Raw genomic sequence first — 24,265 nt, 5'->3', positions numbered from 1 at the left:
AAACCAAAAAGAATGTTTCCTCTAGTGTATCTCTCCTTTGCCTTGAACAGGCTGTGTGCTGCAAAATGTGCTGCAATTGTGCCCGGAATTTCCCGCGCTGTCCTGCGGATGTGACGTCACATGACGCTGCATGCACGTTCTCCCCGTTCTCCCGTGCCGGCTTCACTGTTGGCTGCAGTACCCCCGACGGCCGTCGTGGTGAAGGGTGGCGCTAGAGAGTCATTTCTTAAAAGGAGCCTCAAGCTCCTTTAATGAGTGTGCTGAAATTGAGTTTGTATATAAAAGATGTGGCAGTGGAACAAGTTGAAGAAAGCAAGCTTCTTGGTATAATAGTAGACAGTAAGCTGTCATGGTCTAAGCACTTTGACAAAGTAAAATGGGCAGAGGACTTGCAGTTATAAGGAGATGTTCTAGCTTTTTACCTCCAAATGTTAAAGGAAATGTCATAAAAACACTAGTTTCATCTCATCTGGACTATTGTTCAGGTCTGATCAAGTGCTGCCATATCACACATAAAGAAATTACAAATCACTCAGAACAAAGCAGCACACTGTTTACTTCAATGTTCTTATAGAACTCATGTGAATACATGCATTATTCTTTGTCCTGGTTAAAGGTAAAATACAGATTTACTGCCTCATTGCTTAATTTTATTAGAAATATTTCAGTGACGAAATTGCCAAGCGTGTTGTATAAATGTTTATTTTTCAGTTGTGATGAACATGAGCATAACACAAGGCAGATTTACACTAGCTAAGGTAAAAACAAACATGTTGAAACCACTGGCATACAGAGCTGTGGTTAAATGGAACTCTACCTGGGCACTTATTCAAGAAAATAGCAAAAAAAAGATTCAAAAGTTTACTGAAAACCCATCTCTTAGCTGAGCAGCATTCTGCAGATATTTAGCTGGTGAAACCATCTAAATTAAATATATACAGTATTTTCTGGACTATAAGCCGCTACTTTTTTCATAGGTTTTCAACCATGCAGCTTATACAAAGGTAAAAATAAATGCAAAGAAGAATACGCTACTTCTTCTTTAGCAGATAGAAGTAGGTAGAAGCAGTTTTCAAACAGATAAATAAATACTGGTTATTTTCTCTTGGTTCAGTCCAGTTTTAATCAGCAAAGTTGCTGCCGTGTTAAAAGACACTGTTAGGAAAGGATCTATTTAGGTACAAACATGTACATCATTTACAGTTCTAAATCCTTCTGTACATGTAGTAAATATCTAATCTAACAACATAAATATCTGCAGCTTGCATATCTTTTTTTTTAAAATAGAGCGGATGCGGCTTGTGTGCAGGTGTGGCTTATAGTCCAGAAAATACGGTATATTCCAAGTAAACTGTCAGTTAGAACTAGGTCCTGTATTGTATTGTTCTGTACAGTACTTACTTCCCAGTGTTGTGTTGTGGTTGTAGTGACTTGTTTGTGAAAGGTTGTCGTGTGATTATGTTTCATGTGTTCATTGTTGTGGAACGTTTTAACCCTTGTGCTGTCTTTTGGTCAAAATGACCCAATTCTTCTATCCTTCTTTCCTCCTGCCATGCTCTCTCCTTCCTTCTTCCTTTCCTCTTTTCTTCCTTTTTTACCCTCCTTTACTCCTTTTTCTTCCTACCTCCCTTCCGCCATTCGTTCCTTTATTTCCTTCTTTGCTTTTCTTTGCTTTGCTTTCTCTCCTTTTCTCCATTCCTTCCTCCCTCCCTTCTTTCCCTTTCTCCCTTCTTTCCTCCCTTCCATCTTTTCTCCTTCCTTGCTCCCTTCCCTACTTCCTTCCTTCTTTTCACCTTTCTTCCTTACTTCCTTCTTTCCTTCCTTCCATCTTTTCTCCCTTACTTGTTCCCTTCCCTACTTCCTTCCTTCTTTCCTTCTTTTTCTCCTTTCTTCTTTCCTTCCTTCTTTCCTTCCTTCCATCTTTTCTCTCTTCCTCCATTCCTTCTTTTCTCCTTTCTTCCTTACTTCCTTCTTTACTTCCTTCCATCTTTTCTCTCTTCCTCCATTCCTTCTTTTCTCCCTTCACCCTCCCTTGACCCAAAGACAGCACCAGGGTTACAGTTTTTCACAATTGTTTAAACACATTTCCTGATAGACTACCTCACTTTCTCAAAACTCTAAACAAAAATTACAAAACTCACACACAAAATGCAAAATCCTACACTTCTCTTGCAAAAGCACACTCTATCCTCAAAACAGTGTTACATTTTTTTCTGAATGCTTAAGTACATTTTTTGCAACATTGGCTATTTTTGCTAAACTCTACACACAAATGAGAAAACCTTTCACCAAATTATCAAAACGTTATAGTTCTCTTGTAAAAGCAAACACAGTTTGATTAACTCTACACACCTTAGTAAAAATGGTGTTTTCATATCAGACAGTAAACACATGTCATCATTTACTAAGCACATAATGTGCCAACTACACACTAATGGTATGAATACAAAACACATCTGGCTTTTTTCTTTTTCTGTGCACAAGGTGGCTAGGTCAGTTTGAGGTCATACTTTTGTCATAGTTCTGTAAACACACAGGGATCCAAACTTCAAGTATTGGTGTTTATTCACACTCGTCAAAACAAAGACACAGCACAGAACACAAAATAATACATTCACAAAAAAAGACAATCAGCCTACATCATGCCGTCTCTCTGGGTCCGGCCACTAAATCTCATCCACATCGCATGCGATGTCCTCCAGTCCAAGGCACCGGGGAAAATACCTCCTTGCATGCCGTATCCAGGCCTGACATGATGCCTGATGCCAATCGGATTTACAGTAAGAATGGAGAGTATGGGGGGAGGTTGAGTGCCATGAAGAGTGGGTGATCAGTAAACCAGTTGCGGACCAAAGCAGCCCTATGGAAACTAACATTGTCCCATATGATGACATATCGGGTCTGCTCTGGCCCTTCCTCTTCCCCCTCCTCGTCCTCCTCTTGCTCCTCCTTGTCCTCTTCCTCTAATTTCCTCTAAACCTCTCGCTTCTTCACCTCCACGTCCTCTTCCTCCAATTCCTTCACCTACACGTCCTCTTCCTCCAACTCCTTCACCTCCACGTCCTCTCCCTCGGCCTCCTCTGATAATTACTCTTCTTGCTCCTTCCATTGTACTCCACACAGACAGCTTACCTGTGGCTTATTTATAGTGCTTAGGCTGATTGCAAAGTGAACTAATTCTCTAAAATTGTTTTCACATGTGAAAGTGTGCCAGACAGTTGGCAAAATAGTGTAAATAATAGCCATACATGTGTATAATTTTGCTAGGAGTGTTTTGGAAATTTGGCAATTGAGTGTAAGCAGCGAATTGTGCCTACAGTTTTGCAAAGTGTGTGTTACAAAATTACAAACTGAGTGCAAAGCAGTATTTGTGCTTTTAGTTTGGCTAACTCAGTGAGTGGTTTTGCAATATGTATTAATAGTTTTAGAAATTGTGCTACAAGAACATAATTAGCGCCTAAGCTTTCAGAAAAAAACTGTAACTCTTCACTAAATGTTATTTCCTTCTCAAATGCCAAACACATACATCATTTGAGTAGACATTTCTAAGCACCCACTGAACACTGATGTGCGGAATGGAAGACACTATAGTATGAATGGAAAACACTTTATGAATGCTCAGTAGAATCATGCATTTGTATGTTCAGTGTTACACCTTCAGCTGTTGGATGTAATATATCACCATATAGTATTCTTATGTATAGGCTACTCAAATAGAAAACAACACACAATTCTTTACTGTAACAACAAATAATATTTTACAGTATTTGGACTCAAAATGTGCAGTCCACTGGACATCACAGCAAGCTGTGGATGAAAACTTGACAGAAAATAGAAACAGAACAAAAGTAATAGGCTGCATCCTGCCTTTCATCCCTGGCTGGCAACAGGACCTCATCCACGTCGCAGGCGATGTTCTCCCTGGCCAAGCAGCGATGTTCTCCCTGGCCGAGCAGCGGGGGAAGAATCTCCTACAACGCCGCATGAAGCCTTGACAGGCCTCAGCAGTGACATCGCCACATGCGTCCTCCATGGCCTGCAGCAGTGGGATCCGTGTCTGAGGATTTCTCTCGTATACCTTCCATCTCCAGGCAGAGAAAACTCCTCAATTGGGTTGAGGAAGGGAGAGTATGGAGGGAGATATAGGACATCAACTTCTGGATGGACCCTGAACCACTCACGGACCAGAGCAGCCCGATGGAAACTGACATTGTCCCAGATAACAACAAACCTGACCACCTCTGTGTCCTCCATCTGGTCTGGCTGGACAATGATATTGTAGAGCTGGTCCAGGAATGCTAGAAGAAGTGCAGGGTTGTAGGGCCAAGGGTGGCATGGTGATGGAGGACGCTGTGGTGATTGATGGCAGCACATATTGTTATGTTCCCTCCACGTTGGCCAGGGACTTCTGTGATGGCACGCTGGCCGATGATATTCCTCCCTCGGCGCCTTCTTTTTACAAGGTTGAACCCGCTTCATCAATGAATATGAATTCAATGGCAAATTGCTGATTGCATATTGCACAACAGCCTTTGGAGTTTAGAAATGTGACTGACTGTGTGTTCTGAGTGAACAGCAAGAGAGGGAATTCAGGAAGAGTGTGCAGGGTATTGGGAATTGTGTGTAGTGTTGTGAGTATGGAATGGGAATTTGAGTCTAGAGCAGTAAATGTGCTTGGAGTTCAGCAGGATTGGTTCAGCCACCTGAAACATGAGTTTCAGGTTGTGCACATTGTGTCTGATGTTCCAATAAATGTATTTAAACAATTGTGAAAAACTGTAATGTGACTACATGTATGTTTTGCATTATATAAATACAGTTATTGAGCTGGACTCCAGGAACAATCACCGTTTGTTCTGCTCACAGCTAATGGAGATCCCAATAAATGAAAGGAATTGAAATTCTATTGATCAGAAACAGTAAAAAGTTGAACGTGAGACTTGGTTTTATAAAAAGTAGCTCTGATCACTGCAGGATCGGATCGCAGCTGTGCTTCTCTCCTCTCTCCACTCGCCGATGTTGTCATCCTCTTTTCCACTCATTTTCCCCATGCACTCTTGCAGCACACGCACGCATGGACGAGCACACGCACACACGCAGAACACCAATCATCTCCGTCTGACAAAATCCCGTTCAAAGAGCTCGTCCCGCCCTCTCTCTCTCCCTCTCCGTCTCCTCCACCCTCTCCCTCTCCCTCTCCGTCTCCTCCACCCTCTCCCTCTCCCTCTTCGTCTCCTCCACCCTCTCCCTCCTCATCGCCACCGAGCCTTCACGTCTCACGTCTCCGTTCTCAGCCCTTTGGCTTCTTTCATTTCCTTTTGCACGCAGTGAGCATAAATTGGCAGGGAGAATGAGCTGCTGCAGCCCACTCCTGTTTCCCCAGTGTCTGGGCTTGTTTACAAGCACGTCGTTGCAGCGCGCCACTCCGGGCTCCTTACTTAAACCCTCGCACAAAAAGCAGGCGCATTAAACGCACGATTTACACTCGGCACGGCCACATAAAGAACGGCGCTTGGCAGCTCCGGTGAATGAAACGGTCAATTCTCTCTGTGAAATGAAGAACATTAAAAGATAAGAAGCCCAAGTTGTATCGGCAGGGAAAGCAGCTTGTTTTGTTACAGATTTACGCTCAATGCATGAAATGAATTGAATTCAGTTTTACCCAGACTTCACTTTGTTTTGTCTCTCTTTGATTGTCAAGTCTTCCTGTCATGCACTAAGCACACAATGGTGTTTATATGAATGAATGAATGAAGTTTATTCATGACAACACAAAACACAACACCAAAAAAACATTGTGCACAGCATTAACATTTCACACAAAACCAATAATCATGTGTTGAACAATGACTGAAAAGGCATAGGCAGAAGCAAACTGCTTATAAAAGCTTATCCTTTATTATTAACTTTCTTTTTGTGGCTACCGACCTCCAGAAAACCAAAAAGAGAATAGAAAAGCAAAGAAACAACAGAAAAGCAAAGAAACATTAAAGGAGCATGAGGCAGGATTGAGGCAGGATTTATGAAAAAAATCCGTATACGTTTTAAGTTTTCTAGTAATAATGTCAGATGAAGCGTTCCAAACCCAAAAGAATGATTCCTCTAGTGTATCTCTCCGTTGCCTTGAACAGGCTGTGTGCTGCAAAATGTGCTGCAATTCGGGCCCAAATTTCCCGCGCTGTCCTGTGGATGTGACGTCACATGACGCTGCATGCACGTTCTCCCCGTTCTCCCGTGCCGGCTTCACTGTTGGCTGCAGTACCCCCGACGGCCGTCGTGGTGAAGGGTGGCGCTAGAGAGTCTCATTTCTTAAAAGGAGCCTCATGCTCCTTTAACAGATAGTCAATTGCACTTATAAGCCTCAAAAATGGCTTTACAAACCATTTTCTTAAAAACCAAAAGAGAATGACATGTTTTTAAATGTATGTTTGCATCATTCCAGAATTTAACTCCAGTAATGGAGACACGTCTCCTTTTCAGACCTTTTTGAGCTTTTTGTACAGTGAAATTGCAGACACCTCTAAGATTGTAACAAGTCTCCTGAATTGAAAAAAACCTCTGTATTGAGTCAGGGAGCATTTTTGATTTTGCTCTGAACATAATTTGCATGATTTTATAATAAAACAAATCATAAAATGTAATAACATGAGAATTTAGAAAAAGTGGATCTGTGTGAGCGTAGTAATCAGCCTTATTGATGATACGTAGGGCTCGTTTTTGAAGTTTTATTATTGAATTTAAGGTGGTTTTAAAGGTGGATCCCCACAATTCCACACAGTAAGATAAATAGGGAACAATCAATGAATGGTAGATCAAATGCAAGGCCTTGGAATTCAGTACATTTCTGGATTTATACAGGATTGCGAGTGATTTTGAAATTGTCCCTTTAATGTATTCAATGTGTTGTTTCCATGTTGACTCATTTCCCTCTCCTCGGTGTGTTCCAGGAGGACGCCGAGCCCGCTGCCTGGCAGAGCTCCACAGGGAACACCCTGGGCGTGGAGACGTGTAGAGTCCAGCGGCGCTTCTCTGGGAACCTGCAGTTGCCCCCGCTGTCGTGGCGACTGGCCGAGTCGGAGAGGGACAGAGGCCGGCCGGCCACGCCGGAGGACGACCCCGGGACCCAGACCAGGCCCACCAGCCTGGCCATCGGCTCTCTGCCTCGCATCGACATCACGCAGGCCGACGCCGACAGGTGAGGTCACCATCATCACAGTAGTGGAGCATTTCCACTAGTAGCTACTCAGCCCGACTCCACTCGCCTCAGTTTGGTTCTTTCCCACTAGGGGTCTAACGTGCCAAGTATATACTTTTCTGTAACTATTCTGCTGAGGTTCTAAGCTACCGAGTTGGCTGTATCTGACATCATCACACTACAGACCACCGATTGGTCGGGGGGTTGGAGTCAGACGTCTGATTCAGGAGGAGGAAATCAGAGAAAGAGACTCTGACGGATTCTTGTTCATTTTATTCAACCAGAAATGGCAGCAAAAGTCTGTTTCTGATCCAACTCTGAGGTGCAGATGTTCATAAACCTGGTGCTGAGGAGAGAATTAAAAAGGATCTAGACGGAGATAAGGAACGACCAGATCTACCAGGAGATCTGTCTCTTCATAGCTGCTCACGGCTCCAACTGACTTCTCAGCAGCACAGAGACAAAAGAACAAAAAAAAGCGTCTCCACTTGAATCTTCTCTCACTCTCATTTTTAACTTGATATCAAACACAAGTCACAGACCCAGCAGCACATCTATCATCTCCTCCAGGTTCTACATCTTTAGTGTTCTTCCTTTAGATCACACAATCAAATACGTCACAGCAGCTTCACTCCAACCTCCTACTGCTGATCCAGGTGCTGGATTGTTATGGAAAAGAAACTTGGCCGAGTTGAGATGAGTAGAGCTGAGTAGGTGCTGGTGGAAAAGCGGCATAACAGTGTTTGTGCACCCTCTATCCCCCCAAACATAAACGTTGAGACACGGTGAAATGCAAATAAAAGCAGTCTCATAAACCCACGAGGGAGTAAATGTACCAGCTGAACAGATGTGACAGCAACACAGGTTGATGGTTGCCACCGTGCTTAGGGAACCACTCACAGGAGTTCTGGGAGAGGACTGGTCCCAGTTGGATGTCCATTGTCCTACTGAATGATGGAAAAGCTTCTCTGACAACTAGCGCTGCAGCTATCGAATATTTTAGTAATCGAGTATTCTACTGAAAATTACATCGATTAATCGAGTAATCGGATAAAACATATTTTTGTTTAGTTAAAGAGCAATTATAAATATACATGAGATGTTAGATGTTAATTGACATTACTAAGACTAAATTATATAATCCAGTAGGTTCATGGCTGAGCATTTAAAAACCCTGAACTTACACCAGTTGACCAAATTCACTGCCTTCACTCAAAAAACTAAGGATCTTACCAAGAAATGTTCTTATTTCTAACCTAAAAATGCCATTACACCTGATATCAGACATAACTTAAAATGTTAGGTGTTTTTCCCACGTGTTTCAATTGAACTTTCATTTGTGTCAAGCAAATTTTAAGTTCTAGTTAAGTTTTAAGTTAAAGTATAAGATTCTGAGTTTTAGCAGTGTTCAAAATAAAATTCTGATCCTGCTGTATTGGAGCACATTAGGCTACTTGATGTTTATCCATCAATGACTACAGAGATAAAATTGACAACTACCCAGTTAGCTTTATTACGTTTTTATTTTCCACCCTCATCACTCTACAGATCTGTTTTTTTACAGATTATGGGCCTGATTTACTAAAGGTTTGCGTGCGTAAAAACCTGTGCAAACTTGACAGCACCCGCAAACCAATGTGCGAGCTGATCTACTAACAGCGTGCAAAGACGACTGCGTCTCTGAAATCCGCAGAATAGCGCACGCAATCCATTTAGTACTTTTGCCCTGATGAATAATCAATATGGGGCGTACCCGCCAGAGAGCGCTGAATACTGGGAGGGGAAAATGCAACTAGGTTAATTTACCACACGCAATGAGATTTACCAAGCCTGAAAGTAATTGCGCGTATTGTGATTGCGTCTGTATTTAATACGTTCGAAAGGAAGGTGCTAATCTGCTGCTGCTGTTATTGTGGCAAGGAGGCGACATCCAAAATCAAAGAATACGCAGAGAGAGAGTCTTTATTCTGCTGCATGCTATTTTAAAAATGGTTGCACAAGTTTTATTAAAGGCCACTTTTTCTTTAGTTCTTCGCCTTCTTGCCACCTTCTCTTAATGTGCCCCCCTCCACTCGCCCACAAGCAGGCCAAGCCTTTGCGCCAAAACTTTGTATTTTATTGATTATTTATCTTATTGAACGTGAAATCATCCTTCGTAAATTAAAACCCGTGCTTATTAATCACAAAGCACAGGTTAAACATCATGACCAAATCCGCTCCGACCCGCTGTGTCAGGATCAGCGCAGAGACTGCAGCTTCGCCTGAATTATGGTTCTGCGTTAAATCGACGGCGTAGCCGACGGCGTAGGGTGCGGTGCGGGGTGCGTCGCCGCGTAGCCTACGCCGTCGGTTCTGCGTTAGTGTAACGCGGAACCATAAATCAGCCTTTAGTGTGCGCTCTGTGCGCTGTTCTGAACACTTCTCTTCTTTCGGTCATATGATGGTCCCGTCTGTCACACATTTACTGTCAGTGTTTGCTATATAATATATAATATTTGCAATATACTGTGGACATCTGAATAAAAACTTAACTCATAAATAGATGAATCAAAGCGCTCTCCAGCTCTGTGTCTGATTGTCTTTTTCTCCTCAGATCATGCCGAGCACCGCGGGGTCACGTAAACCCGACCAATTCAATATTAAAATCAAATTCAGTCCTGTGGCCCGTTTTTCTATTTCGTATTTTTGATCTGTGCCTAAAATTGAAATATGAAAAACCAGCCGTTTTTCCGTTTTTTGTGTTATAATAAAAAACTAATAACAACATAACCAGTCACTTTTTCATGTTTTGGTTTTTGATTGGCAATTGAAAATGGAAAGAACGAATGATACACGGATTTATCCAGACTCTCCATGGCGCAAAGTTTGCGCTCGCAAACCTTAAGACACGCAACACCTCATTTAAATACTGCTGTTTGCACCTGTTATCAATTGCGCACGCAATCTTAGTTGATCACCCGAAAACCACGCAACAACAGCACGCGCAAACTTTTTCAGTGCACACGCAATTTAGTACTCTTTATTTAGGATCTTAGTAAATCGGGCCCTAAATGCGTTAGCCGCATCGATAGTCGTCATAATTAATAGAAACCTAGCTAAATTAAATGATTCCTCGAGGCAGAGAAAATCCCTCGACCATTTTTTGTAATCAAATTACTATTCGAGGAATTGGAATTGTTTCAGCCCTACTGGCAACTATGTTGTCGGGATGCTGTAAACCTGCTGTAAACCTGCTGTAAACCTGCTGTAAACCTGCTGTAAACCTGCTGTAAACCTGCTCTAAACCTGCTCTAAACCTCCCAGCATCGCTGTTTCCTCTTCAGAGGGGGAAGCCGCCACCTCTCTGGTTCCACCAGAGATGCCGGATTAGCCACTGATAAACCAGGCGGTCCCACACCTCTCTCATCAGGAGACTGCAGAAAACTGTCAGTGGTTGACATTTCCCCCAGTCTGTGTTTCTGTTCTGCCCCGCCTGTCTTCCATCTGACCTGATTGTTCACACTTGTGACTGCGTTTCCATGCATCAATAACCCTTTTAAAACCCGAATATTGGCAATAACCCGAATTTCCACGGCCATGTAAACACCAATAACCCCTTTGAATAACCTGAATTTGCTCATATTCAGGTTTTTAAAAACCTGAATATGAGCCCTGGGTTACTCCTTTTAAAACCTGAATATTGGTTCATGTAAACGCCAAACAGAATATCCCCATCAAACAGAACATGAATTTGTTTTCTGCACATGCTCTGTTCACAAGGAATCCTGGTCTTTTGAGTCCAGGAAGTTCTTATAAACACGGAGAAACACAAGACTAGGAGGAGACTAATCACTTCATAAATGTAATGAAGGATATGAACATTTCTGCATTTGTAGACGGTAGAAAGTACCGGGATAGAAGATTTACAAGAAGGTGAGAGAAAAGTTGCATGAAGCAGCATTTGTTTTGAATTTGGAAACAGGAAGAAGAAGCAGAAATGACGATAATTGCGTCATCACGTTCTCCGCACGTCGCTGGTTTGATGGAGATATCCCGAATGATTAATCACCATGTAAACAGAATATTCCAAATGTTTCAGTAACCGGAATATTAGCAATAACCCGAATTTTGACTGCATGTAAACGTAGTCAGTGTCTCGTTACCTCCTTGTGTATATCTGGTCTTGTCTTTCCCTTGTTCCTTGTGGTTCCATCCTGTTTCTTTCCTCCATGTGTCCTGCCAAGTTTTGCTCTGGTGTTTTTGGTTGATCCTGCTCTGCAGCGTTTTTGGTTCTTGCCTTTTTTTTTTAATAAACCTTTTTTTTTTAACTCCTGCCTTTCGCTCTCCTGCATCTGGGTCCTCATCCTACCACTCCGTGACAGAACGGAACCACCAGTATGGACCCAGCGGGAGAGAGTTTCGCCTTCTGGGACATCGTGTACCGGGAGGCGGAACTCTCGATTCCTGGTTGGCGGCACCCGGAGGAGCTGGAATCCCCGGAGGAGCTGGAATCCCCCTTCAGGGGAACACGCCTGGCTCGGGGAGGGCCCAGGAGCATCCAGGCTCTGGAGTGACGCCGACGACGGCGCCAGCCCCAGCTAGCCACTGTTCCGGCGGTGGTCTTGGGCGCATCGTCGGCAATGGTCCCGGACCCCCTTCTGTCACGGAGTGGTTGGATGAGGACCCAGATGCAGGAGAGCGAGAGGCAGGAGTTCAGCAAAAAGGGTTTATTTAAAAAAAAGGCAAGAACAAAAACAAAAAAAACTAGAGCAAAACCTGAAAACTTGGCAGGACACATGGAGGAAAGAAACAGGACGGAACCACAAGGAGCAAGGGAAAGACAAGACCAGATATACACAAGGGGCTAACGAGACACAGGTGTGAACAATCAGGGCAGAACAGAAACACAAACTGGGGGAAATGTCAACAACTGACAAAAATAGTTTCCACAAAAGGGTTTCTGTGTCCGACCACAAGGCCGAGTTTCACTTTGCCTCAGTCCCCTTCAGATAAACCACAGAAAAACGGTGACGTCCCAGGATTGTGTATTTGACTTATCCTTTCCATGTACCCATTTTTATTGACGCATAACATACCTCCTTTAAAAGTAGGTTTTGATGAAAGGGTTTTTTTCCGCAGACGTTGGTGAAGTGGTATCTTTTTGAAGCTGCTGGGACTTCTTCCTGCTAGGAAATTAGACTCACAAATCAGCTACCAAGTTTTTATTACAGTTCTGTTTTTTTCAGGCTTTATTAATATTAATTTAAATGTCCTTATTTATAGACACAAGCCCAGGGCGAATGCAAAACATAATACAATACAAAGACTGCTGTTGTATGACTGGAAAATAATGCAGAGCAGGATTTCTTCTTTTTTTTGGGGAATATCTACTTTCCATAACTTACTGTAGCAGAACTCATCCTTTTCCTTTGAACAACCAAACCCTTTAGAGTGCATGTGGCTCTTCTTCAGAGACTCCAGTGACTCATTTATTGCTTTCATCTCCACAACACTCGTGTATAGGTTTATCAGGAACAAAGGTAATGGGCTGGAAAACCTTCCCTTTGCTGCTCGCGTCACATCGTAGACGCTCCGTGAACTTCCTGCTTCATTTTTACACTGCTGTCGCTGCAAATCAAACGATATCTGCCATTTTCTTTATTCTATAACTGCAACAAATTATTGATAACGTTATGTGAGCGTCACAGACGTATTTTCTCGTATGGGAATGGTTCTGTTTCTCAGAGATTGTTTATCCTTGAAAGTTTGTAAAGACTGCTTTAATATTTTTGCATCCCACAATATTTGTCCAATTTACACTTGAACTGAAGTCAAATGTTGCAACTACCCCCCCAACAGGGGGCGGTTGCAACATGGACTGAAATATAAAATGACTCTGCCATACTTCCTGCAGTTTTTTGTATTATTTTTCTCAGACTGGGTCTCAGCGAGGATAAATGTGTACGGCCGTATGATCATCACTAACAAAGGTGAAACCTCACTGTTCTACGGAACAGTATTAGTAGTATTAGTAGAGTATTAGGACCATGCAGGACAAAAAATATTTGAGAGGGGAAGATTTTGTTTTTATTGTGCACAAAAAGTCTAATGTCGAGAAAAAAGTTGATATGTCGAGATTAATGTTGAAGTACAATTTCAAGAATAAAGTCGAAATTTCGGCTTTTTTGTCAACATTTCAACTTTATCCACGAAATTTTGACTTTTGTCAACATTTCGACTTTTTTCTCGAAATTGTACTTCAACATTAATCTCGACATTTCAACTTTTTTCTCAACATTTCGACTTTTTTCTCGAAGTGCATAATGAAAAAAAAATCTTCCTCCTCTAAAATAATATTTGTATTTTTCTCCTGCATAGCCCTAATACTCTTCCGTACTGTTCAAGTACAAACTATTAAGAACTAAATTAACGCTAACGTTACGCTGAACTGTGTGGACAGGCTTTCCAAGTAAGTCATGGCTGTGTGTGTGTGTGTGTGTTTGTCTTGACTGTGTGATGTAGCTTCCTCGCGCTGCCAACATCCAGGCCTCTGTGCTTCAGAGTAACTGCAGACCAACAATACACAACTCATCCTCTCAGTGTGCTTTTCTTTTTTCAGAGTTTGTCTTGGTTTTATTGTTTTCGTTAAGCTCACTACTGACTTTCTTGAGGCATCTCTTCCCACTTTCAGCCGCTCAGGATTGCAGTCTTCCACCTTTTCGTCCCTCTTCCTGAGACTTTCCCCAATTAAGGGTACATTTTGGCCTAGTGGCTACTTACTAAAATACCAAAGGTGAAAACTCTTGCAGCTGTAAGGACTCTTTCAGCAATCCATAAAACCTTTGAAATAACAGGCGCCGTCCTGCATGGTTTAGCCCAGGGATCAGCAACCCAAGCTCTAGAGCCACCCTAGTGGCTCCTGGAGCTTTTTCAAAAATGTTTGACCTTTTTTTCTTCTCTTTTTCCTTTTTTCTTCTTTTTTTTCTTCCTTTTTTTCTCTTCTTTTCTCTTTTTTCTCTTCTTTTCTCTTTTTTTTTCTTCTTTTTTTCTTCCTTTTTCCTTTCCTTTTTAATCTCGATATTTCGACTTTTTTCTCGTCATTTCGACTTTTTTCTCAAAGTGCATAATAAAAAAAATAATCTTCTCCCAGTTCTAGCTAATATAGAAACATGCAGCATGTGTTGTCTTCATTCTAAGGCTGATACAAGACTTTTTATTTTTTGCGGCTCCAGACATATTTGTTTTTTGTGTTTCTGGTCCAATACGGCTCTTCCAACATGTTGGCTTGCCGACCCCTGGTTTAGCCGGTTCCCTGATTCAAACGAGCGTGTCGTTAACAGACCTTGACGGCGAGCTGATGATGATCCGTCAGGTGTGTTGAAGCAGGGAAACATCTGAAACATGCAGGACATCCCCCCACAAAGACTGGACTTTTAAATAATGCTTCATCACTAGTTGCAACTGCAGCGACAGCCATGATTAATGCTGCCGTAGTATCCTGAAACAATAGATCAGACACGGCCCATTAGGGACTGATAGGAGCCAAGAAAACGCCTGATTTAAATGGTATGACTTTACAATGCCTCGTGAAAGCAGTTTAGACGGTGTGACGTAATTGTGAGTAAATGTTTGATGGATGAGAGGTCACACAGCTGTGGTTCCTGCAGGGAGGAGAGAAAGACCTGACTGGATCTCATTCCTGATCAGAGGGACGTGCAGTGTTGCAACCGTCCCCAGTCTCCTACGGGAAACTAATTATGCTGCTGAGAGTTTCTTAGGGAAGTAATAAAAGTGTTTGGGGAGCTGACATTTGTTTGTTTTATTTAGGATCCCCATTAGCATTAGCATTAGCAACAGCATAAGCTATTCTTCCTGGGGTCCGACATACACACAACACACAAATTAACACTTAATACATAACAGACTTACATTATACATGACAAACTAAACAATAATAGACACAACTCCCTTAGGGTGCTTTCACACCTGTCCCGTTTGGAGCAGTTGTTCCGAAACAGAGAGCGTTTCCCCCTAAAGATCGGCTCGTTTGGTATATGTGAACACAGCAATTGTGTACATACTAATGCATTGTACCATTGTGTTTGTATTAGGCCACGTTTCCACGTAGCCGGGTATTTACAAAAACTGATATTTCCCCCTCTACGTTTTGAAAAATACCCTCGTTTACATGAACCTGCATAAATATCTGTTAAGGTGCTATGAGCAGCCAAACCTACAGGGGGCAGTGTAACGAGAAGATAAAATCATGCTAGCCAATCAGAATCCTGGAAAAAAACATGACACGTGTGAAGCCTGAATAATTAGTTCCGCATTAAATTGACGGCGTAGCCTACTGTACGGTGCGCGTCGCCGCGTACCCTACGCCGTAGCTCTGCGTTGGTGTAACGCGGAACCATAAATCAGCCTTGACTGCAGTTACTTCCAAGATGAACGAGAGTCATTTCGTTTGGAGTGACAGAGAAGTGGAGTTACTTTTAAGTGTGACTTTAGAATATAAAACGGGTAAAATACAAGAAAATATTGACGCTGGCCAAACAAATTGTAAACACAGGTCGCACAAATGATGCTGGTGACGTTTCTGTCGCATAATGTGACGTTCTGAAGCCTAAATCTCCGTTTCCCTCCGTTTACAAGCAAACGTGAAGACAGAGTTTCTGAAAATCTCCACTTTTGCCGGAGTTTTCAGAAATGATGGTTTTTGGTGACTTTGAGCTTCGTTTTCGTGTAAACGAACGGCCAAAACGCATAAAAACGCCACCGTTTTTGCTACGTGTAAACTGGGCCTTAATGTTTTGGACGCAAAAAAAATCTCATATACTGTTTTTGCTACTCATTAGGGTGGAAGTGTGGGATTTCGGATGCAGGCCGTGTCTTTGTGTTTGAGTTCTTGTTTGACGTTCCTGTTTCCCATCTGCCCTGATCATCTGCACCCGTGTCTCGTTAACCCTTCTGTATATCTGGTCTTGTCTTTCCCCTGCTCCCTGCTGGTCCGTAATGTTTGTTCCTCCGTGTTTTCATGTCAGGTTTTTGTAATTTTTTTGTATTCTTGTTCATGTTCTGGGTTTTCTATCCTGCTCAGCAGCACTTGTGGTTTTTGTTTTGACAATTAAATCACTTGTTTTTGAACTCCTGCCTTCTGTTCTCCTGCATCTGGGTCCTTCTCCAACCGCACCCTGACACGAGGCAGAAGAAGCAAAACGCTCTTCTATATTAACAGAAAGTGCTACGCACAGATAATGTGCTGACGTGTGGAGAGCAGGAGGGAGGATGTTGGACAGCACAGTGAGAGACACGAGAGACACGAGAGAGGAGCCTACGAAGTACAAATACTTTGTTACCTTACTTAAGTAGAAATTTTGGTTATCTATACTTCACTGGAGTAATTATTTTTCAGACAACTTTTTACTTTTACTCCTTACATTTTCACGCAATTATCTGTACTTTTTACTCCTTACATTTTAAAAACAGCCTCGTTACTCTATTTCATTTCGGCCTTTAAATAAAACTATCCAGTTAAATTGCTCCATCCGGATAGAGTGAATTTGGTTGTGGTTGTTTCAGATGTTCTTGTCCAGTTTTGTTCTTACATCCGTTCCCTCAGATTCCTGCAACTAAACTTGGATGTACATTCCAATAAAGGTTAGGATAAATGATAACATGCCTCTGAACTTTGACTTTTTCCACCATTACAATACTTATAGGCAACTAGTCATCATATCTGCTGCTCTCTGAAACACATGTTAATGCTCAATAGTACACATATATGGTTCTTTAATATATTTACATTATACTAAGATACATTCATTTTCAATGGCTTTTGTCCTTAATGGCTTTTTCCCCCTTACATTACTTTTACTTTTATACTTTAAGTAGTTTTGAAACCAGTACTTTTATACTTTTACTTGAGTAAAAAACTTGAGTTGATACTTCAACTTCTACAGGAGTATTTTTACTTTGTATTTCTACCTGAGTAATGAATGTGCATACTTTTGACAGCTCTGGCCTACAGTCGTGGTTGGGCAGGTGGTGCATCAGCAACTCGGGTCACAGTGATCAGGAGAGTCTACAGGAGGACGAGCAGACGGGGGGGGGGGGGGGGAGTAATCACACACAGAACAGGCCGGACGAGGCAGAACCAGAAAAGCAAACATCCTCACAACGACCTGAAGCAGAAACCCTGAAACCATAGCTGCAAAACAACAAAACCAAAACAGAAGGGAGGCTGTGGTTACTGGAACGTAGGAAAACAGAAACCCTGGACCAGGACAGAGCCGTGGCAGGTGGAGAAACATCCACAGACTTGATCGTTCTGCTTGATACAAGGTCACTCTTCTAATACCGGTATGTAAACGGTCGGTTTAACAGATGTTTTAGTGCAGCTGTACTTGAAGTACTTGTCCTGATATAAGACAGAGGTTACTTGAACAGACATACATTTAATTTATCAAGGGGGGAATGATTGTCCTGCATCACGAAAGTGCACCTGTACAGAAGAGTATTAGGGCAATGCAGGAGAAAAAATATTTGAGAGGGGAATCATTTTTTTTATTGTGCACTTCGAGAAAAAAGTTGAAATGTCAAGATTAATGTTGAAATACAATTTCAAGAATAAAGTCAAAATTTTGTGAATAATGTCGTGAATAAAGTCTCAACATTTCAACTTTATTCACGAAATTTTGCCTTTTTTCTCAACATTTCGACTTTTTTCTCGAAATTGTACTTCAACATTAATCTCGAAATTTTTGCTTTTTTTTCAACATTTCGACTTTTTTCTAGAAATTGTACTTCAACATTAATCTCGAAATTTTGTCTTTTTTCATGGTCATTTCGATTTTTTTTCTCAACATTTCGACTTTTTCTCGACATTTTGACTTTTTCTCGACATTTCCACTTTTTTCTCAAAGTGCATAATGAAAAAAAAATCTTCCTCCTCTAAAATATTATTTTTATCTTCCTCCTGCCTGGCCCTAATACTCTTCTGTACAGCTGAGCTTAAGCTCACGAGCGGATGGCCGGACATCGTCCCTCAGGATCTCTTGGTGGAGACAGGAGTTGGTGGTTCCATCAGTTTAGGACTTTTTGCTCAGGTCCACACGCAGCATCTTTTCCCTTCTTGTCTCATTCCTTTTATTGAATCCTGAGCCTCAGCTGAGGCAGGTGATGTTTGCAGTGGCTTCCATGTTGTTTTGGGTTTGCTCGTGACCCCCTGGACGGGCCATTCCAGCAGGCCCAACACTCCTGGGGAGGCTGTTTCCTCCGTTTATGGATAAAGACTCACTGCAGTTCGCTGGAGGCCAGAACCTTAGAGATGGCTTGGTAAGCCTTTCCAGAACAAGACGTCAACGAGCGAGCTCCTCATCCGTCCTCGGAGGTCTTTGGCCCGGGACATGACGTGTTGCTTTTCCTCCAGCCAGGTTCTGTTTGCGTGATTCCTTGAACCTGCAGCTCTGGCAGTAATCAGCCCTGGGTGTGGCGACTGGACCTGAACTCAGCTGTACAAAAACATGCAGCTAATCACAGTTACCTTTGGTTCAACAAAGGGGAATCACTTTTTCACAGGGCTGTACGTATGCGTAAGAAACACAGCTTTGGTTCAGAAGCCTGGCCTGGTTTCCTCACTGTGAAATTTAAAGAAAAGAGAAAAAGAGGGACTATGTTTCTTCTCAGTCTTACAAAAGCCAAGCAGACAACGTTTCTTTTGACCTGTTACGAGACTTTTCAGTTCCGGTACTTTGGAAATACGTTATATAAACAGCGTGTCGAATTACCGCTGCCCTCCGTTATTAACCCCGTCTTCCGTCTGATGGAGAGCACGCATGTTGTTTTAGGCTGTTTCATAACGGCTAGTAATTATATAAGGAGGAGATCCTGTAGATTACAGCTCTAATGATCAGATCGGCCTGTACTCTCACTCGTGCCGGTTGTGTGCTGTTTAGTACGGAAGAGTATTAGGGCCAGGCAGGAGAAAAATAAAAAAGATATTTTAGAGGAGGAAGATTTTTGTTTATTATGCACTTCGAGAAAAAAGTCAAAATGTCAAGATTTGAAGTACAATTTAGAGAAAAAAGTCGTAATGTTGGGAATAAAGTTGAAACGTTGAGAAAAAAGGCGAAATTTTGACTTTATTCACGAAATTTCGACTTTATTCTAGAAATTGTATTTCAACATTATTCTCGACATTTCAACTTTTTTCTTGAAGTGCACAATAAAAAAAAATCTTCCCCTCTCAAATATTTTTTCTCCTGCATGTTTACATAATACTCTACTGTAGTTTAGTCTTTCCTGCGCTCAGAAAATGTCATCAGGTGAACCATTGGCATGTTTATAATCTCGAGGTGTACAAATTAATGAAAGTCAGTGTTTTAATTCTTTTTACCCCTTCACTACCTTCACTCACTTTTTGTCACATCAAAATGATCAAAATGCATCAAAATGTGGTCGAGGGAGGGCGGGAGAGATAATGAAAAACAAACTCATCTGCAGTATTTTAATATCGAGGGAAGCAGGCAGACGACTGCCGTTCCTCTCCTCTTCCTCTCCTCTTGGCGACGGCAGAGCCGCCGTTCCTCCGGCCCGGGGCCTGAGACGGAGCCTGGGACGGGGCAGAAAGGGGGTCTTTCCGTCTAACCGGAATATTAGCAATAACCCGGTTCCGCACGGCCATGTAAACACCAATAACCCCATTTGAATAACCGGAATTTGCTCATATTCTGGTTTTTAAAAACCCGAATATGAGCCCTCTTACCCAAATATTTGGTCATGTAAACGCCTAATGGGATTTCCCCATCAAAAGGAACATGAATTAGTTTTCTGCGTATGTTCTTTTCACAAGGAATCTTGTTGTTTTGAGTCCAGGAAGTTCTTATAAACACGGAGAAACACAAGACCAGGAGGAGACTAATCACTTCATAAATGTAATGAAGGATATGAACATTTCTGCATTTGTAGACGGTAGAAAGTACCGGGATAGAAGATTTACAAGAAGGTGAGAGAAAAGTTGCGCGAAGCAGCATTTGTAGGAACGCCAGACCAGATCAAGCTCCGCTGGAAGACGCTGAAAAAGGAGAACTACAGGACCAAGAAACAAAACCACTTCTACTGGGCTGTTGATTATCCACCATGCTGCTGTTATTGTGGTTGTTTTGGATTTGGATACAGGAAGAAGAAGCAGAAATGACGGGAATTGCGTCATCACGTTCTCCGTGCGTCGCTGGTTTGATCCAGATATCCCAAATGATTAATTACCATGTAAACAGGCAGAGCCGTCTGGGAGATTTGCGAGGCCCTGTGCGAAATGGCCGGGGGGGGCCCTAAAAACACTCATCTGTCTCCTGCCACACCTGACTGGACCCCAAATGTTTGGGTTTTTCGGGTCGGATCGGGTGTCTATATGCGCAATTTTAACTCTCCAATTAGCAAAATACTGGATACCTTCCCCTGCCTCATCATCATCTCTTGCCTCGACGCGGGGCCCCGCGGCTGCTTGAGACCCGGTCGGATCGGTGATTTTTCTAACAAATTTATCAAACGAGCCTTTCAGAGAGGCACTAAACTCTTCCATTTTCTTTTGTTTTTTTTCTTTTTTCATCCCCTGATGGAAATTTCCTGAATCTGTCTTGTTCTCTCGACATTGTGTGACAGTTTGTTCCAACTCCACCGTCTGGATCAGAGCAGCTTGTGTCTGCGCTTGGTCTGATAAGTTGTATTGAACAACAGACACGCGCATCATTGCACATATATTTATTGATATGCACAGACTAGTACACATTTAGGTCTGTAATGGAACGTGACTGTTGATATTTATAAGGGAAAGAAGGAAAAAAAATTGAAAAAAAAAAAAAAAAACGGCCCATGGCGCGAGGCCCCTTGGGGTGCGAGGCCCCGTGCGGTCGCACGGTTCGCACACCCCTTGCGGCGGCCATGTATACAGGGATAACCGTGTTTGCTCACGCATGGAAACTGATTATTCCCAATGTTTCAGTAACTGGAATATTGACCTTAACCTGGATTTTGACTGCATGTAAACATAGTGTTTCTCTCAGCGGACGGTGTCAGAGCTCTGCTGCTCAATCACAACATGAACATGTGCTTGTGGTGAATTACTGAAGATGAGCGGCTCTTGCAGGAAGTGGGGGTTTGACTAGCTGATCGTGGTTAATCAGCCTTTGCACTTTTCCCAGTAATCTGAGTTTCTGTGGCCGAGGTGTGGGGCTTAGAGCCTCCGTGGGACATGTGTCCACATAATCCCACATGCAGCACAAATGACAGTGGCTGGGGATGAATGTGGGGCAAGGGGGGGAAACGGCTTTCACACACTTTTACTGCTAGTTCACTAAAGTGCTCGTCTGTTTAGAGTTAATATGTTTGAAATAAGGATTTTTTTTTTTTTATTTGTGGCATCTGTTGGTTCTCCTGACTCGTGTTACTACGGAAGAGTATTAGGGCCATGCAAGAGAAAAAATATTTGAGAGGGGAACATTTTTTTCACTTTCCATCCAAATGTTTCCTTAAGCTGTTTTTCCTCCGCTTGTTAGACAGGAAGCTATGGGATAAACTGTTGGGCAACAGTTTAAACATAAAGGGTAGCAGTATAATACGGAAGAGTGTTAGGGCCCGGCAGGAGAAAAATAAGAATAATATTTTAGAGGAGGAAGATTTTATTTTCATTATGCACTTCGAGAAAAAAGTTGAAATGTCGAGAAAAAAGAAGAAATGTCGCCTTTTTTCTCAACATTTCAACATTAATCTCGACATTTTGACTTTTTTCTCAACATTTCGACTTTTTTCTCGACATTTTGACTTTTTTCTCAACATTTCGACATTTTTCTCGACATTTTGACTTTTTTCTCGACATTTCGACTTTTTTCTCGAAGTGCACAATAAAAAAAAATCTTCCTCCTCTAAAATATTATTTTTATTTTTCTCCTGCCTGGCCCTAATACTCTGTCTAACAAGCAGAGGAAAAGCAGCTTAGGCAAACATTTGGATGGAAAGTGCAAAGACTAAATAATGATCAAATACATTCAAATATAAAAAGTACAACGATAAAGAACTGAATAACTGCCCAGCTAAATGAAAGTAGTGGAAATGAATGCAGAAGTATCCATTTATGTCACATGTTGAGCAGCAAATTTAACACCTGTGTGTGGTTTCAGTCCTCCGTGCGGTGGCGCCGCCGGGGCGTCCTGCAGCTACGGGTCTTTTCAACATGCACACATGACATGAACTTCATGGGGTTTGCTTTTGCCCTGAGCATCGAGGCCCGGTGCCTGACAAGCTAGGAAGTCCAGAAAAACTGACGTCAGATGGTTTCAGAGAGGATGCTTTTTCTCGATTTCTGTATTCACTCCTGTATCTGTCGTCCTTTTATGGGGAAATACACATCTTACAGTCTTCCACCCTGTCATTTCATTTTATAGTGAAAGCTGTAATAATCTTCATAAAACACAAACATGCCTGACATCACAGCGCAAAGAGCTACGTCACTTTTGCGCTCTGGTTTTATTACTGAGGATTATGAATGGAGGACACGGACGTATTTCAGGTAAACCAGCCCGAGGGCTGTTGGACTACTTCAGCATGAGGGATTAGGCCAAAATATGCCAGTTATCCCGGATTAATTTAGCCTCCAGTTGGTTTCATGGAAGCAGAGGCAGATAAATCCCAGTGAGTGTTTATTCTGTCTGCCAGGACAAAGCTAACAATCAGAACCTGTGAATCCTGCCTCTTCACTGAGCTGTACCAGGGAGACACATGATTGGCTGTGTGCACGTGGTCTCATTTTCATTAGCCTGCATCAGCAAATGTATACTACGACTATTGTTATATATATATATATATATATATATATATATACCGTATTTTCTGGACTATAAGCCGCTACTTTTTTCATAGGTTTTCAACCATGCAGCTTATACAAAGGTTTCTATTCTGTGGATTTTTCTTCCACCGCTCGGGGCGCTCTAACAGGAATTAGAATAAAAACTAAGACAAAATAAATGTAAAGAAGAATATGCTTCTTCTTCTTTAGCAGATAGAAGTAGGTAGAAGCAGATTTCAAACAGATAAATAAATACTGGTTATTTTCTCTTGGTTCTGTCCCGTTTTAATCAGCAAAGTTGCTGCCGTGTTAAAAGACACTGTTAGGAAAAGATCTATTTAGGTACAAACATGTACATCATTTACAGTTAAAAATCCTTCTGTACATGTAGTAAATATTTAATCTAACAACATAAATATCTGCGGCTTGCATATCTTTTTTTTTTTAAATAGAGCGGATGCGGCTTGTATGCAGGTGCAGCTTATAGTCCAGAAAATACGGTATACATATTTTTTTTTAAACTTTATTTTTGTATTTTAGTTTTTACAGTAACACAAATATAACACGGATGTACATGCTGATGAACATAAGAACAGACAGGATACCAGGGTCGGCACAATACAGTTAGTCTTTTCTGAGTTCATTTCTTGTTTTCTGGGTTACTTTCCAACATTTCCACCGAGAGTAAAGGTGACAGGAGCTTCAGTAGCTCCCCTGTGGGATCTGAATTCAGTCCATATCATCCTTAGTCCATATTACTCTTGAGCATATGGAGAGTTTACCTTGATATCTGATAAATAGGTTACAAAGAAATAATAATGAGGTGCATGTTGTAGTAATTGTTAAAGGAAAGAAAGAAAATGTTCATAATATGTTAACATAAAAGGTCTTGTTTTCCAACATTCATGTGCATCACCCATTTGTACCAATACTTGTCACATTTATCTGCGCAGAGTCTGAGAGAAAATATAAGCCTTTCCATGACAAACATCTCCTTTACAATTGTTACCCACTCTCTTTTTGTTAGTGGCTCTTGTTTAGCTATTTCCTCGTTATTATTTTCTTGGAAGCTACTAATTTCTTGGAAGCTAGTAATAATTTAAGGAGGTATTTAGTTTAGTTGGTATATTTCCCAGATATATTGTACAGAAATGATTATGTTTAATCTTAGAGCCAATTATGGAATTTATTTCTGATGTTATTTCTCACCAATAAGATTGGATTGCCGGGCAATTCCAAAATATGTGAAA

The 24,265-nt window shown here is 41.8% G+C and overlaps 1 protein-coding gene across 2 annotated transcripts in view; it reads left to right on the top strand.

Annotated features, from left to right (window-relative positions):
- The window catches only part of LOC133453084 (cAMP-specific 3',5'-cyclic phosphodiesterase 4B-like), a 128,687-nt gene that overhangs the window by 42,290 nt on the left and 62,132 nt on the right, over positions 1-24,265 (top strand). For both annotated transcript variants that reach the window (XM_061732946.1, XM_061732945.1), the window contains exon 4: positions 6,948-7,195. In XM_061732946.1, the coding sequence (XP_061588930.1) occupies positions 6,948-7,195 (248 nt within the window). The remainder of the gene's footprint in view (positions 1-6,947; positions 7,196-24,265) is intronic.

This window comes from Cololabis saira, chromosome 10 (assembly GCF_033807715.1).
Source record: "Cololabis saira isolate AMF1-May2022 chromosome 10, fColSai1.1, whole genome shotgun sequence".
Taxonomy (NCBI): domain Eukaryota; kingdom Metazoa; phylum Chordata; class Actinopteri; order Beloniformes; family Belonidae; genus Cololabis; species Cololabis saira.
This window is presented reverse-complemented; position numbering and strand designations above follow the sequence as displayed.